Consider the following 17073-nt stretch of genomic DNA (forward strand, 5'->3'; position numbering starts at 1 on the left):
ACTGCACTCAAGCACAAGCCTTGACTTTGGGCTGTTTTCTACTGTTATCAATTCAGGCAGCATTGTGCACAGTCTTACTTACATTTTCAGGGCATGACTCACATTTCCAATCAGTTGTGAATTAGCATACTGCCTTGAACAGAATCACACCTTGTGACTTGGTACAAGAGCACCATCATGTGTTGAACAGCTGCACTGCAGGAGGTTTCCCAATCATCGTTGTGGCGATACCAAGTCAACAACCAATGATGCTTGTAAACACAACTTACTGTATATAACAATTGTTAACATCTACACAACATACAGTGGGGGTCCACTACTAAGAACTTTATCAAAAAATAAAACGATGAGTTACTTTTCTCAGGTGGTACTCTTATTCAAGAATACATCATTTTGAACTGATTCAAATAAATATTTGAGAAGTGCTGGTGTGAAAATGAAATCCGAATATCTTGTTTGGTTAGGTTTTCTGAAATTGTTGTCACACCATAGATTCATTTCACATATTGACACGTATGTTACAAGTACACAGTATGACTAATATGTTGAGTAAATGAATATTGTGCTCAGTGTGTTTTTGCAAGAACTTTAAATTTGAAAAAGGACTTCCTTTGAGAAATATTCTCCAGTTCTTTGTAACAACAGAAAAGAGCTTAGTGCAGCAGTTTGGGAACAAATTGTTCATTTAAATGCTGAATAAAGTATCCTTGAGGTAACTTGCAGCTACACTGGGAGCTTCTAGTGGGACAGTACAATGTACGCCAAGTGGCATATTTGTATTAGGTACTAAACACTGCATCACCTCTAATTTGACATGCATTCCTAATTAACAAAATAATGTGCAGAAATGAAATCTTAATGCTTATATTGCTTGGGGCTAAATAGCTCTAATGCAACATAACCTGGACTGTCCTCCGCAATGCATTCAGTGACTGCAAATTCAGCACTCTGAAGCGCATAAACAATGTTACCGAGAGTTGAGAGAGCAAGGATTTCAACAGGGCATGAATTATCCCAGTGTTTGGGCAACATTAATTATGTAGTGGAGTGCTTTCTTACAACCCATTTTATAGAGGGATCAGGGGAAGACCTCGTGAGAAGAAGAAAAAAAGCAAGCTAAAACAGCAATACCAGTTGTGCAGAGATAAAGAGGGATATATTTTCCTCTCTTTAAGGGAAAGGCAGCTAAAGAATCTCTTACTAATCCACCCACTTACATTTAATAGAGGAAAACTATGCAAACACCTATAGGGCCTTAAGTGACCATCTTAAGGTTGTTGCATTTAGTTTTCTTATGCAACCAGTACAAAAAAAGAATTCCCAAATATTATTACTCATGGCTTCCAAACATTAGTTTTCATTTTAATTCCTATAGGCCTGTGAAACTATTTATAGTGTGGTGCAAAAGTCTGACTTCACTACCAAAACCTCTTTGGTTTCGTTTAACAAAAACTATTTAGTCAAAATATTTCCCAAACAATATTACATACAGGTCAAATATTAATTCTTGTTACTTGCCTGTCATAACAAATATTCTTTCTGTGAAGCACAAATCTAAATTAGTCAGCAAATTGGTTTATTCCACAGCTCAATCAAGATTTACTACAGCTCATGAGAGGAAAGTTGTCCATGCAGCAGCTGCTTCATCACACCCATGTACTTAATGTAATCACTCTTTATAACATACACACAAACGGCAGACTCAAATCAGTTGTCATATATTATCATCAATATTATGCACAAAATATAAAACATCTGTCTTTGAATATCAATACATTGTGGTTGCACACATTACTTCTCTTGCACATATATATGTTAATATACACAAAGTAGTTACTGTACGCTGCACAGTCTCCATATTTCTCTCTTGTCCTGGGGTTGCATATCATTTGACTCTTAAAACTTCAGATGATTCATGACATGACATGACATTTGTGTGCTGGCAGAAAAGGACTTGACTCAGTTCAGTTCCAACAAATAAAACCTTAAGGAGTGTGTGTGTGTCTGTCAGCGAGGATGATGAAACATGAAAGTTGAGGGCTTGCTGTGTGTGAAACATGACCTCTTCCAAGGCCTAGGGTAGTAGGCCCACTGTACGTCTGTGTGTGTGCAACACGTGTTGAGCTGAAAGCATCATGGTCCTTAAGAGAAGTAGTCGCCCCACTAACCCTGAGATAGCCCACCTGTCCTATGTCACCCCAAACAGCCTTGTCCCATCTCCATTAACAATGACAGGCTTGCAGGGTAAAAGAAATGCCACGGTTGAGCTCACTGACGACATGACAAAGCAGCGTCATATTTCTGCTAAAGTGGTACATCGGCATCTTCATAGATTCACTGCTTATTAATGCTGGGGCTATGTTGAGACCGCTGGAATTACACCCAGCCGTGCCGCCTGCCTCTTCCATCGTCCTCTGTGTGTTCCCCTTATCCTTCATTACAGTGTAGATGAAAGAAAGAAAAATACTTTCCTGGAGTGGATGACCCTGAGGATGATCATTCTATAAAGAAAGCTCATTGCCTTGTCCATCGTGAAATGAAAACCTGGTAACAAATAAATAAGTCCTCTTCCTCACTGACGTCATGAAAGACGCTGGTTCCACTGTAGCCATGTTAGGAGTAGAAGCATAGCGTGTGACAGTGGGCTACATTAATATTCTACTTCATATAGGTATGAGTTGGTATCCATAGGGTGATGGGAATATGGGCTCTCTGATTCCTGTGCTTCGGTGTCCGATTTGTTTTTGGAGAAATTCCTCTGTCTTCTGGGATCTCTGGCCTGTTTGGTTTCTTGTAGAAAAACCCTTTGGAGTTTTAGGGTCAAACTCGTCGGCTCAGAGCAACGAGGCCTGTTTCGCACTGCAATGCCAAGCTATGACGCAAACTTCTTCAAACTTCTTTGTGCTTCACACCTACTGAGCAATCACAGTGCCAGCAGGGTCAGTTCAGATTGGGTCACTGCTCCAGTCAGCAGGGAAATACGCCTTTCGGATGTTCTGTACCAACACCATTTTGTCTTCTCCCCTTGTCTTCATCCTTCACTGTCTTTCTCTCACACCAGCATTTTCTCGTTCTCTATGGTTGGCCCTCTGCCCCTCCTCTCTGTATCTTCATCTACCTCTCCATGTTCCTCACTGAGCTCTCAGTGTTGCAAGAGGAAGTTGGTTGCCATGTTGATGTCATTGTTTGAAGCTCTCAGAGCCTCTAGGGCATCAATCCTGGAGAAACCCATTTCCACTAACCTGGCAACCTGGGAGAGAGAGAGAATATCAGAGAAAGAGAGAGAGGGAGAGAGACATCAGCCAGCATAGTAGCCACAGACAGATCATCACCTGGGAATCTTTAAGTGCGCCCACACATGACAAGCATCCAGCACTGTGTGAAGTCAGGCGTAGGTGGCCGATGCATCATCACAGAAGTGTGGCACGGCAGGAAGAAGGCAAGGGATATAAAAACACCAAACCATTGTTTCTAAACCACCGGACCCAGATTATTTTGCATTTGTACAAGGAAATGTATAAATGTAAAATAACTACTAAGTAACAAGAGCAACTGCTGTGATAAATTCCTCCTCTAAACTGTCAGCTGGCCACACAACTATAACTCCAAGTTTCTACTTGGAGTTATAGTTGTGTGTGTGTGTGGGGGGGATCAATACAGATGAGTATTACAGTATTATTTTTCACAATAATGTATCGATTCTCTTGTCCCTCCTGTCAAAATGTTTCATCCATGCTTTTCTTTTTCAACTGATTTTAGTGCACTGTGTTAGATCAGTAGCAGATCCTGCTGATTGTGTTTTAATAAAGTGTACATTGTCCATTTATCATATAGGCTAATGTATCTTATATTTTATTAGACTGCCATGCTGTTATGTAGTAGTTTTCTATGGATAGAGATTTTCCTATATTGTTTCTAAGGCCATTTTAGGGCAGTATTTTGCGTCAGTGATTCGGAGCTCCTAGTTGTCTTGCATACACAGTTACAACACATGGGCTCAAATAACAAACAAACAGAGAGTAAAACTCCCCGCAACACTCCGATACAGAACAGGACAAGATGAGGAACTTGTACCTGACAAGGGGGGTAGTGCTGTCGTTTGGACATTGTTTGGATATATGAAATCTGACACCGACTAGAAAACACTACACTGCAGACTGGTTCCCATGTCAGCCTTGAACACAACAAACCTCCTCTACCTCCTGCAAAAAGAGCCATGAGAGGTAGGACAGGGACAGCCAAAAGATGCGAGCAGGAGAGAGGGCGCATGCTGCAAGCAAATGACAACCTCGGTTTTGTTCAATGTCACTTCCAAATAAAATGAGAAAAGAGAAAATGCATTTTATTTCTATTTAGCTCACAGAAAATAGGCATGACTTGTGTGGTTGTTTTGTATAGACAAGCTTTTTTTTTCTTTTTGTTTTTTTTAAACAAATTTACAAATACATAATATGCAATGATATATACCAGTACCACTATACAAAACTATCCATATCATGATAGATGATTTTGTCCATACTGCACAGTCCTATTCTGTATTGCCATGTATCTTGATACAATTCATATGTTGCCCAATGACACGTTTTGTATCGTAAAGTCCTTGCTAATGCTGAGCCCTGCTGTGAGCACAGTGACTCAGTTTCAAGCAGCGCAACACACTACATGAAGCACTGCCTCCAACGTGGGCATTTCTGCTATTTCCAGTGGGAAATAATGGCACAGCCAGAGCGAAGCGATTTTATCAGTGACCTTATGTACTTGCTCCGAAACATTTCCCCCACCTCGTTCATTCATGTCCATGCAAAACAAATTCATGAACTGACCAAAATCACTAAAAGGAAACCAATTTCACAGGTGAAAAAGAACTACCACTGGACAGAATGACTGTGCTCTCACTAACACAGCAGTGCACACCCACCTGCTCCTCTGCAACAGGAGAGTTGTCCAGCAGTGGAGGCTGAGGGGGGGGCTGTGTCTGACCCTGTGGGCGGGGCTGTGCAGGGGGTCGGTTCTGTCCTCGGTGTCTCAGCGAGGGAAACAACCTGGCCCAGTCTAACAAACCAGCCTGGACACACACAGACAAGGAGACAGAGTCAGGTATTGTTCATGTTTGTGAATAAAAAGTAGTTTGTATGTGTGCAGTGTCCAAAATTAACCTGCAAAGAAGAATTCCTATTGGAAAACATGACTGATTTTTATGGTGACATGGCACTCTCACTAAATTTTAAATGCCATTTCATGCATGGAAACAGGTAATGTATTAGCCACTCAATTAAAAATTAGCAGATTTGGAGTTGTAAACACTTACAAAATGGATTATTTGTGTCTCAGTCTTCTTTTTTCTTTGTGGTGGTGTGATATTGGCTTTGTGTCACCACATGACAATGAAGTTACATTTCTACTAAAGCAACATTAGGCTAGTTAACCATCAGAGCAGAATCAACAACCAAAGTTTGCATTGCTGTATACACTGCTGCTCTGTGTAGTCTGTGTGACAGCCTGTTTGACATAGAGCCATAGTTTTGCCTGCAGCCAAAGTACTGTGGTCAACACAGGCAAAATTTGACAATAGGTAAAAAGCAAAGACTTTACATAACCAGATAATTCAACTATTACTGCCTCCACAGAGTTACAAAGTCAGTGTGGCCAACAAGTCTTGACTTCTACTGGTATTTAATGTAGGTGGTTGTTTTGGACACCGCGTATGTGTCAGTGAGTCAGAGAGACTGTGTGTCCATCTGTGTGCCTACCTGTGGCTGATGTCTGGCGTGCCTCCTGGCCTCGTTGTATTGGGCCAGCAGCAGCTGCTGGTCCAGCAGCTCCATCCTCTGCTGCCTCTGGATGTCCAGAGTGGCACCCATCCCCAAGGGGGTCTCACCACTGGGCTGGGGGCCTGAGGGACAGAGAGGTGTAAATGACATGGAGAGACAAAATAAAAATGAACATTGCAAGTGATAATGATTAACTTTTAACAGACAGGCTGGGTGAAAAAAAAGAGTTGTTGTTTTTTTGTTTTTTTGTTTTTTTTTTTAAATAAAAAAAAAAAAACTATTTAGTTTTGTTTTTTCCCCAAAAGTTTCAAGGAGGGAGCATTACATGATGATACTATTGTAAAAAGAACAGTCAAGACACTAGGGTGCTTCATTCATTGCATTCTTTACTATGGGTTGCATGATATTAAGCTTGGAATGTATCACTGTCTTTCATTTAGACAGTGGACAGATTATAGCTTTTGAAACTGTCTAACAGTCTGAAACCGCAACGGCTACTGTGAAAATATCTGCACAGAGTTGGTGCAGATATGTTGCCAGCAGTAATACTAACCTGAGAAGAGGGGCTCCAGCATGTACCGCCCGATACGAGACAACCAGGCGGGCATAAAGAGGAGCCGCTGCAGCTTGAAGACATTACAGTGGTAGAGCCCACCCGAGATCTGAAAGGCACATTAAAAAAACGAACATGGGCTATATAGTGTGGTAAAACAGACAGAAATCAGTATTTTCCTGGCTGCCCAGACCAGAATTTAGCTACTCACCAGTCCACTGAGAGCTATAAGCCACATGAAGGGACTGGAGGTCAGCAACTGGAACACAACAGCAGGAAAGAGAAAAGAGAGGATCAGAGTGGGACAACAAAAAGACTCATTCAAAGATCCATACATGGACACGTACACATTAAGACAATTACACAGGGACTTACCTGTAGTCCTACTATGTAGACCAGAGACTTGCTTGTGATGGGGATGTGGCCGAGAATCTGTGTGACTGGCATCCTCGGGATTGTCAGATAGAAAGGCACAAACAAAGAGAAGACTGGAGACAACCTACGAGACAAGAGAGGGAAGACGGATGGGGAGGAATTTTCTTTTTTAAAAATCAGACTGATGATGATTACCTCAAACTTGAAAATACAGAATTTTTAACAGTGTGGTTAATATAAAGAACTCCATAACCTAAGAGCAACAGTGTTTCTCACTTAACATTAATAGTATCATTCATGAATTCATATGGTTACAGGCTGACATGTGAAGGTGTGAATGCTGAAAAATAATCTGAGTCTCTTGGTGATGTGTAGCATTAATAATATTTGTTTTACAAAATAACAACAAAGGAACAAAATGACAGGCTCTTTGAAGGACCGGATGTGAAACAGTCACTTGCGATTGAAGTGACAAAGCTATTCCTTGTTCAAAGATGCATCATTTATAGCATAACGTGGCTACTCACAGTCCTGCGGGCAGCTCCTCCACCTCATAGTCAAACAGAAAGTGGAAAGCCTGGGCCAGCAGGACGTCCATCAGTGCAGACAGAAACCAGGTGCCCAGCAGGAAGGACTGGAAGACAGGAAGATGCCGTACAATGGAATAATCTGAATTAAAACCGTGTCTTTCTCTGGTTTTCGAACAACAGTGTGATTTTTCAAACATGACATCCATGTTAGTCACTGATATTGTAGCACTCAGCAGTTCAGCAGCTGTGGTAGGACACATTAAATCCACATATCAGACATGGTTTTGGAAAACACTGTAAGAAGTGATAATGTGACAGCAACGAGTCTTTCAGCCAGTCGTTCGATCAGTGCTTTATTCATCGATCTGGGGTTGTGTACTCACAGCAAACTTCCTGGTACCGAACCTCCTCTCAAAGATGCGGAAGTTGTAGATGAGCAGGCTGCTACAGAAGGTGTCCTTCAGGTCCAGACAAATCAGCCTTCCACAAACCATCCTCCACACCTACAACAAGAGGGAAAGCATTAAGAGAGTTACACAGCACCCACAATGTGTTTTGGCAGTTTTAATGTTTGTCACTAGGAAAAATTAATGGGCATAACCTGCAGATCATGCCTCAATACTGCTACTATAATCTCATTTTGTCCTATTTCAGACCCAACACAATAAAAGTTAATCGTTTAAAACTTCTCTTCTCTTTAGTCTTTGCTCTTTTTTGCGCTCCGTGGTGGAATGGATGTAAGAAAAAACTACAAGTGGATCCTGGTGATTCAGGAAAGGTCTTAACTCATGGTTTAAGAAATATGAAAGGAAAAAAACCAAACTGCCACGTGCTGGCATTCAGAAAAAAAGCATCAGGAGGACAAGATCATACAGGGGAGGATCGCACCACAACAAACTCACACTTTTATGGACACACTTCTGGAGACATAAGATCTTCATTAGATCTCTTCCCATCCCTCTCCTCTCACTCACTCACTCACTCACTCACTCACTCACTCACACTCACACACAGACTGGTGGCCTACCTGGTGCTGCTGTGTGATAGCATGCAGGTTGTAAATGAAGAGCTCTTGATACCGTGGCAGCAGAGTAAGCATGACAGTGAGCCCGCTGAGCACCAGCAGGAGGCCTTTGGACAGAGGAGCCTTGTCTGCGAATGAAAACACAACACAGTTTAGCGACCAAACTGTCACACAATGTGTGCCCCTTTTTGCACTGTGGTGTCACGTTAGCAACGAAATGGTGACAGTCGTCGTTTCGTGGACTAGTGGTGCTTTAGTTAACCTGGCTGTTATCTCAGACGTGTGTTGATAAGGTGCTGTAAAGAGAGAGGAGGTTAATGTATTTACATGGGCGGGGCAGCCACATGACCTGTTCAACCAAACGGATTTAGAGGTTAAAAGGTGTATCGATACTGCTGTGGCAAACTACGAATATATTTAATACTGTGACATTAGCTAATTGAAAAGCGGGATTAAACTGCAGCTGTGTATTACTAAACCGAGACAGACACATATGCCGTAATACTGGCCCGAGTAAATGAATGACAGTGCAATGCTAACATTAGTTAGCCGAGCTAGCCGCCGCCGCTGTAACTACCGGGAGACTCGGTGGGAGGATTGCGACAGTCCGGCTGTGGTCTAACGGCGGATCCGCGATACTTACAGAGGCCCCGAGAGCCGGTGGTGGTGAACATGGTGTCCAGATGAGTTACAGAAACAAGACGACTGCTTATCCCAAGGCACCGAGAAAACAGCTGTGAAACACCGAGCTAAACTTGGTGGGCACATCCATGCTGTAGGGTTAGAAATACTGGGGAAAGGGGATCTCCTACAGTAGCCGAAAAAGTCCAAAAGTCACACTTCCGCTTCCTGCTCCTCTTCCCTCAGTTGGAAAAAAAGAGCATGGTATTAACAAACTTGACCTGTTGGGGGCGCTGTTCCTCTATTTTCAATTATTCCGGAGGGCAATATGAGGACGCTTTACAAACAATGTTTACTGATTTTTTTTTTTAAGAGATTAAGATATCTTTAAAGAGAATCTGTGACATATATGTGAGAATATTCACCCTCAAAACATTTTTTTAAGAATGGAAATACATTCCCGTGATTCAGCATGGACCAAAGCAGCCTGTTTTGTTCAATTACTTAAGAAATCAGTTCTTGTTTTATTCATTTCACAGTGTTTGGTTGATCGTGATGCCACTACAACTACGTATAATACTACTAACCTCATTGTGCAACACTTGAACTACAGAGTTACAAAATGCTTTACAGACAATAAAACAATAAACTGACAATAAATACATCTGACCAAAATGTGAAACAGGGTAACAAAATTAAAAACAATAGGCAAACACAACAAAAATAGAAGTGGTGAAAGGAGGTGATATTATATTATTATAAAGTCAGGAATAACAATAATATAATAATGATAATTAAGATGTGTGCTTGTGCAGAGTTTGTGATCTCTGCACATCAGGAGGGTCAGCGCAGGCTCATCGACACAACAGCACCCTGCAGCTGGAAGGGATTCAGTGCCTTGCTGATGGACACCCCAGCAGGGCAGACACTGGTCAACATGAGGAACTGAACCGGAAACTGAATCTGTTTGAAGAGAAGCCCCCCCATACCACCCTGCTGCCATCTCATCTCACGCAGCACATCCCAACGTCTACTTGAAGTACCGGTCTAACACTCTTTGGTCATTTACCTCAAATTTTTGAAATGGTCAGGAAGGGCATCCCGCAACATTTACCAGGCATGTAGTATGGATTTATAGGTAGGATTTGCACATGAGTGGTGTCAGTTTTCTCCAAGAGTGGTAGAGGTGTTAATTATATTTAGCCTTATGGTCCTCTGGTGTTGTGCACTCAGAGTCGTATCGCCTCGAGACCCAGAATGCCGTGCAGCAGCCTCGCCTTGGCCTTACAGTACAGGCCGCTCGTCCTGTTCACCTAGAACAATGTGTGCACCTTCATGGCAAATTCAGTTCTGCTGTTGCTCCTGCGCCAACCGATCTAACGCGTATGTTACGTCCAAGTACATTTGACTAGATATGGGAAACAGCTGTCTAATAGTGTTGCATTTCCTCATCATCCACAGAATGATGCAGTAGCGTGTTAGTTCTCATTGGTTAGTTCCCATCCATTAGGTCTATTTGGCTGCCTGTGGTCAGATGTGACTGCAAAGCAGGGCTCAGGAACAGCTTGCTAATTGTGTTTCAGACCTTCTCTGTCACTGATGTAGGAGTAAGGTCTAAAAAGGTTGCTTTGCCCCTGTTCTCAATCAAAGCTAATCAGATTAAACAGGCCAGAGATGTGTGTGTGTGTGTGTGTGTGTGGTTGTGAATGTGTATGCGTGTGTGCTTACCAATAAAGAGACTCCAGATTTGGAGACAGCCTTGACTCCTGCTGTTTGCTTTGTTCATTAAGAGGAGATGAGCAGATGGTTTGCTGGTCTGTTGTGCAGTACACACATGCGCACGTATGCACATGAACACACACACACACACACACACACACACGCAAATACATACACGCACACATGCATGCTCAGTCCTGTCACCTTAGCTTTATCCTCCATTTATCTTTTCCATTACACATCTCTCGGCAGGACAATGCTACTGGGTGATTGTGAGTGTACATGTTTGTGTGTGTGTGTGTGTGTGTGTGTGTGTGTGTGTGTGTGCGTGAGTGAGAGAGAGAGAGAGATAGAGATAGAGAGAGAGAGAGAGAAATGCAAGAGAGCGTGAAAGAGTAAGGCAGTGCTGAATGAAGTCACAAACCTTTCTAGTCAAGTCCGTGTCTGAGGTGGCCGTCTGAAAAGCTGATGACTCATTCACACATTTATTTATGTGAATCATTCCCGTTCGCTCAGTAGCCACTCTGCATTCGGGGAGAACTGTTTGCAACAAAGGTATTGTGTCAGTCAAAGCTTATCTACTTGTGTCCAGGAAACGGTACACTGCACATCTTGACAAGATTGCATGGGCAGAATTTGGCATTGCACAAAGATTTTATTTACTTATTTTTGGAACATCAGAGGGTTTCAGGGTGATGTGAAATTTCAATATGAAGTCATTGTAATTACACCTGAGGGATTTCAGAAAACTAAGTATCTTGAGGCTGTGCTTCCTTGGAGGTTATACTATCTGCTTGTAACATACAGTATGTATATAATGAGTGTTTGGTTGCGTTTTTGGTTCATTGCCCCACACTTAAGTTTACTGCAGGTTAATCACTTGGCCCGCTGCATCAGTTTGGGAACCTCTGGTCTAGTTCTGCATATCTCAAACCGCATGTTGTGCTTGCTGGTCTTGGATTTTGACCCAGCAGGATATCCTGTAGAGTGCAGATGTTAATTTATAATACTTTTAAATATCATTCATATGCAAAAATAAATGTTTGAGATACATTAAACAGCCTTAAATGTGAACACATCAATTGCAGAGCTTCATACCAACAAGCCACCTATCTATTTTGAGAAAAAAAAAAATACTTGAAATTTATGACTTTTATTTAAATTGCAGTTGATTCCATCCTCAACAATGTAAGTTTTAGGTGGGCAATTAAAATACATAACTTATAATTTTTGATTCTAATGAGCAAAAATGTTTTTTTCCTTGGTCTTCCCCCCTACTCTGCATTCCTCCTATCCATCAGTAATACTTATTGAACCGGTCTCTGACTCCAGTTTTGTATTGCGAGCCTCACACCCCTCTCTGTCCCGGGGGGAAACTTGTTAAAAAAGGAGTGTGTCAGAGAGAATGATAGTGCTTCGTCAACATATTTTACCAAAGGACAGCTTACATCTCTGTCTCTGTCAATACTTACGTGTATGTTTTTGGAAATGGAGCAGGGATCAATGCAACGATCCTTACATATGTAGAGGCACGCGCACGAGTGCACACATACACACACACACACACACACACACACACACACATTACATCTATCTTGCAGGTTCATCATTAAATTCAGAACAATATCGTTGGTCACAGAAAACAATCGTCTGTACATGTCACCTGTAAAATGAAATGGTTCCAATGAATTTCTTGTCGTTGTATGAGACAAAAATCAATAAAAGCCTCACACACCCTCACACACTGAAGGAGTGACCTCCAAATAAAATAAATGAATAGAAAACACACTGACAAGGCATTGAGAAAATATCAGGCTGGTCTTGGTGAAATAAAGAAAGAAGGACTGAGACATTTGAATAAAAAGGGTTTGTATTGTATTGTCAAACTGCACTACTGCATACCATACACAATACAAGTCATTTACTGACTGTACAACATGCCATTATGTTTTTTTTTACTGATAATAATAACAAAAATGATGAATATAGTATATATACACAACTCTGTTACAAGTTATGTTCATGACTTGTGTCCAGATATACAGCACTGACAAAAACAACTATGGTCATCTTCATCTAGGATCTAAAAACCTTGATTGAAAGAAACACGATCAAACACATCAGAAGAATAAAGTACTGTTTTTTTTTTTTTTTCCCACTACGGCCAGAATCTGGTGATAAATGCAATAAATTAAACAAGAGAACGCGAAGAGTTCAAATGTCACCCCTGACGCGTGGGGGTGTCCTCTTGGTCTGACAGTGGAAGTTTGTGTGTCTGGAGACCAACGTGCATCTGAGATGCCTTTGTGTGACTGAGCATGCCTGTCGGATGTACAGTATGTCTCATAAATGATGCATGTTCATCCCTCTGTCCACCGCTATATTCTCCCAATCTTCTTTCTAGCCACCTACCCATCTATCCTTCCATCCATCCGTCTTGTCTTCAGTACATCCCGGAAGTCTGCAGGAACACTCTGCCCTCTGCGACACACAAAGAAAATCAGATTGATAAACACACACATCATGATAGACAGAAGCATTATTATCCATGAGTGGAAATTCCTTTTGTACAAATCAGCAAGACTCAATGCCAGTTCTTCCCACAGAAACCTCTCTACATTTTGACATTAAAACTATTGAAATAAGTTGTAATGGAATTAGACGGGGTGTTCGCTCCTTTAGGCGGGGTGGGCGACCCTTATAGCTCACCAGTGGGCAAAAAAAAAAAAAAAAAAAATGCTGTATGCTGTTAATTCATTAACATAAATATTGGACGGGGTCCTATACAGCGCTGACCAAAGATCATTAATAAAAGATCATTAGTAAGTGTGAGGCTTGGCTCAAAGTGTTTTTGGCCCCAGATCTCTGTTTTTGGCGATAAAACTTCCTGGCACAAAGGAACCACATCCTGCCCCGCTGTCTGACAGACAATTCCCCTTTAAATGATTTATTACTGGGTGTTAATTATGCAAATGATGTCCAAACAAACTCGTCACGAGGACAATTAAGACAGCCGTTAATTAGTGGCCGGTTCTCTTCTTGCTTCACTGACATTCAATTAAAAATTGCCTTTGAACAAGCTAGCTGTCTGGTATGGCTGCCCTGGCACCGTGTGGAGCAGAGGTGGGTTGGAACCGTGCACTGTTTTGATGAGGCCGGGGTAGAGATCATAGCCATTTCTTTTTTGTCTGTTAAAGATGTTACATGTGCGATTTTCTCATTAATCTATCCCTGCAAAAGACAATAATGCTCGGGAAAATAAATAAATTAAACGCCTGTCTCCATTAAAAACAGTAGCCCCAGTGAACCGCCTCATGCTTCATTTAATTTGGTTCAATTGCTCAGACTTGGTTTCCCCTGTAAAATCTTCGAAAAGCTTTCCGGTAGACTGGTAGGTTAAGCATCAAAAGCAGCGGGGAGGTGAAATATGAAGTGTGTTGACAGAGTGCAGCAGAGAGGGGCTATACAATTTACCACCACTTGAATATTTACAGACAATCATAGATAGGTTAATTTAAAAGAAAAGCTGAGACAACAACTGACATCGTTTTGTCACACTGAACTGGCATTAGTCTACCAGTCAGCCCCCGCTAATGAGATACTCCAACAAAGCTGCCTTCACGCATCATGACATGTATGTACAGCTTTGTTGTTTTTTTCAAGAACCAGACTTTACCGAGGGAGCACATGGAACTCACACATGTTTTAACTCAAATTAAAGGTTTACATGTTCTATCGTGAGATGAACAAGTTTTCTAAGTTATGGAGCATGACACGACACAATCAAAAACACGGCAAACGGCAAATGTGACTCTAAAGCTTTTATTCCTTAATTCCACTGAAGTTGACATGTGAAGATATGGAGGTTTTACTAATTTTAGCAGCAGTTTTTTTTTTTTTTTTTGCTTGTTTGTTTTGGTCTCTTATGGCTGGCAAGCAAACTGAAGGTTTCGATTTAATTATTTACAAAAGGCATCACATAAAAGACTCAGCAGATTAAAAAGCAAAGAGTTGTGCAGAAAAGGAGAGAAACCCTAACAGGCGTACGAGGATCCTTCACCATTAACTTAATATATCAAGTCAATTCATGCAATTTGAGTCGAGCAGGTTTGATGACATGACTGATTAAAGAACAAATACAAATGTGTGAAACTATACAAGAAGGTAAACAAACAAAAACTCGCCAAAGTAACCACTGGAGAATTGAATTCCACGACTTCAATATTTTTAGCGGGCAGGATATTAAGCCTTTTGTCACAACTTGTCGACAGAGGAAGCAGCACTTGTCCAATCAGACACCTGTACCTTGTACTGTCGCCTTGGTGTCCGTTCTGTTGTCATCAATGTTGCTCCCATCCACTTCCTGGGTCACCGACTCTATGAGAGGAGGGGCTAATGATGATTGATGCCCTGTAGTTTGGTCATTAATTAATTAAAACACTTAATTAGAGGTTAATGAAGAGTCAAGGCTACGTTACACCGGAGACAGAGGATTGGAGACATTTTGGTGACATTTAATATGAAAATGAGAACGATGCTGGCTATGATGACTCTATAAAGCTTGACGCTGAGTGGGAGGTGAACGTGGCGGGTCGGCGTACCTGTGGGTGTGTCTGCGACGTGCAGCAGGCTGTGCTCTGCCTGGTCGCGCAGCTTGACCTCCTCCTCCAAAGCCTCCTGTAGTCTCCTCTTACTCCTCTTTTCCTTCTTCAGGCGCTTCTGGATCAGGACTGACAGGGAAGGATAGACAAGGAGAGTCAGTAAAGAGAAAAGTCATGTTTATTCAAATACCTGGGTGCAAGCGGACGTGATTGGAAAGACGAGTCTGACAATCCTAACAATTTTGCACTTGCCTCTTTTTGTGTCTATTTTTGTCCAAATGTGATTATCCTGTATGCTCTTTTTGCTTCCCTTGGTCTACTTTTAGCAGATTGTTGGATTGTTGGAAGGGGCAAGGCACTGAAAGCCCTGGAGTATTTGTTCTGGTTTGAATGAGCCATTTATTTCAGGCTTACAGTCGTCAGTAGGGCCAATAAGCTCGTGGTTGACTCAGGTTAAGTCGAAGGGCTCATGGTTTACTCCACGGCCTATTTCAGTTCTTGACACATAAATGGCTACCTAACACTCTGAGCTCCGATTTTTTAAATTTAAACTTTGCTACACCATGCTTATACTGAGTGAAATATTCAAACCCAAGATGTCAACCTTTTATAGCTGCAGCAACACATCAAACAGAAACTATCCAGATGTCTTGTGCATCATTTTATCCACATTTCCCTGTAATTCGGCAGGACACATATGGTATCTTTGGAAACCTTGGGAGCTTCACTAGAATTTAAAATAAAGTTGTGTGAGTTTATGCATGCAGCTATGCAGCATGCATTTGTAATGGTAAACACACTAATAGGACCTGCAGAGTTGAAGAGGCTTAAAGCTACTGAAAGTAAAAATCAACAGCATGCCAGCGTTTATAGCAGTGCACACCCGTCAGAGCTGATTTGACAGTTCTGATACAGTAGTTTTTAATGGCCATATCAGCTGTATGAGGCAGTCCACTCAAATTAATTGCCCCTGAAAAATCAACACTTATTAATGCTGGAGATTTTGCTGTGAAGTTTCAGGCCTCGCTCTGTTTTGCGTGGTCTACCCGAGCTCTCCCTCTCCTATCTGCAGCCAAAGCCTAAAGCCATGGGATGTCCTGCTTGGTGGCTAATGCGGCCCTGTGTGCTACCTCTGTTTTTCTGTTCCACGCTAAGCTGTCTCTCCAAGGTCTCTCTGAGCTCCCGCTCTCTGACCAGCTCCATCTTGAGCTCTGTCCTCTCCAGCTGGTCCTGCTTCTCCTGTGCCCGGGTGTTCTCTATGGCAACCCTCAGCAGACCCTGCTTGGAGACACACAGGCACACACATCAACAGGTCACACACCGAACAAAAGCCGGCAAAGTCTGGGACGAGCCATGAAACAAAGATTTTGAAAACACACAATCAGGGAATCCTCAGTTTGCCTTTTTAATACTGGACACCTCTTTGATAAAAAAACAGTATTTCAAAGTTAAAAGTTAGTTAAAAGTTAACAGACTAAAATGATTTTGGCTTTTGCTCAAACCGCTCATAGCACTCTTAAAAGATGTGTTCATTCTTTAGATTGTGTGCTTAAGCACGCAGGCTGTTAATAAACCCTTTCATTACCTCTAAGTGGCTTTCACACTCTTTTCATGTTTATTATATTTATGCATAATGAAAGCACTTGTCTCCAACATGAGCCGACATGAATACAAGGACAAAATGTTCACACGCTGAAATGGTTTCAGCATTTGGTTTTGGTCTATTGTTTTCCTCTGGTGTAAATGTCTTCACTGCCAGAAGAAAAAAAAACACTTCCTGGATTTACAAAGGGAGTGAAAAAATATATATGTGACTTTTAACATTACGGAAGTCGAATCTGATCTTTTAATTGCTTGCTAATAATAGAATTGCCATCAC

General features: G+C 41.7%; 2 protein-coding genes across 4 annotated transcripts in view; both read right to left on the minus strand.

Moving 5' to 3' along the window:
- Window positions 1–1555: 1555 nt before the first annotated feature.
- On the minus strand, window positions 1556–9094 carry ubac2 (UBA domain containing 2). Its single transcript, XM_030070023.1, has 10 exons — window positions 8897–9094; window positions 8257–8381; window positions 7613–7732; window positions 7227–7333; window positions 6700–6823; window positions 6536–6583; window positions 6325–6433; window positions 5751–5893; window positions 4919–5065; window positions 1556–3250 (listed from the first exon to the last, which is right to left on the minus strand). The coding sequence occupies exons 1-10, from the start codon at window positions 8925–8927 to the stop codon at window positions 3143–3145; spliced, it is 1062 nt and encodes a 353-aa protein (XP_029925883.1). The 5' UTR covers window positions 8928–9094; the 3' UTR covers window positions 1556–3142.
- Window positions 9095–12677: 3583 nt separating this feature from the next.
- dachc (dachshund c) overlaps window positions 12678–17073 on the minus strand; it is a 28923-nt gene continuing 24527 nt past the window's right edge. The window contains exons 8-12 of one of the 3 annotated variants that reach the window (XM_030070017.1): window positions 16325–16475; window positions 15195–15323; window positions 14899–15003; window positions 13006–13074; window positions 12678–12915 (exon numbers count right to left, since the gene is read on the minus strand). In XM_030070017.1, coding sequence (XP_029925877.1) covers window positions 13037–13074; window positions 14899–15003; window positions 15195–15323; window positions 16325–16475 — 423 coding nt within the window. In that variant the 3' untranslated portion in view covers window positions 12678–12915; window positions 13006–13036. Of the gene's footprint in view, window positions 13075–14898; window positions 15004–15194; window positions 15324–16324; window positions 16476–17073 lie in introns of all 3 variants that reach the window. The other 2 variants (XM_030070018.1, XM_030070020.1) reach the window with 2 other exon arrangements.

The sequence above is a fragment of the Myripristis murdjan genome, chromosome 15 (genome assembly GCF_902150065.1).
Source record: "Myripristis murdjan chromosome 15, fMyrMur1.1, whole genome shotgun sequence".
Classification (NCBI taxonomy): Eukaryota; Metazoa; Chordata; class Actinopteri; order Holocentriformes; family Holocentridae; genus Myripristis; species Myripristis murdjan.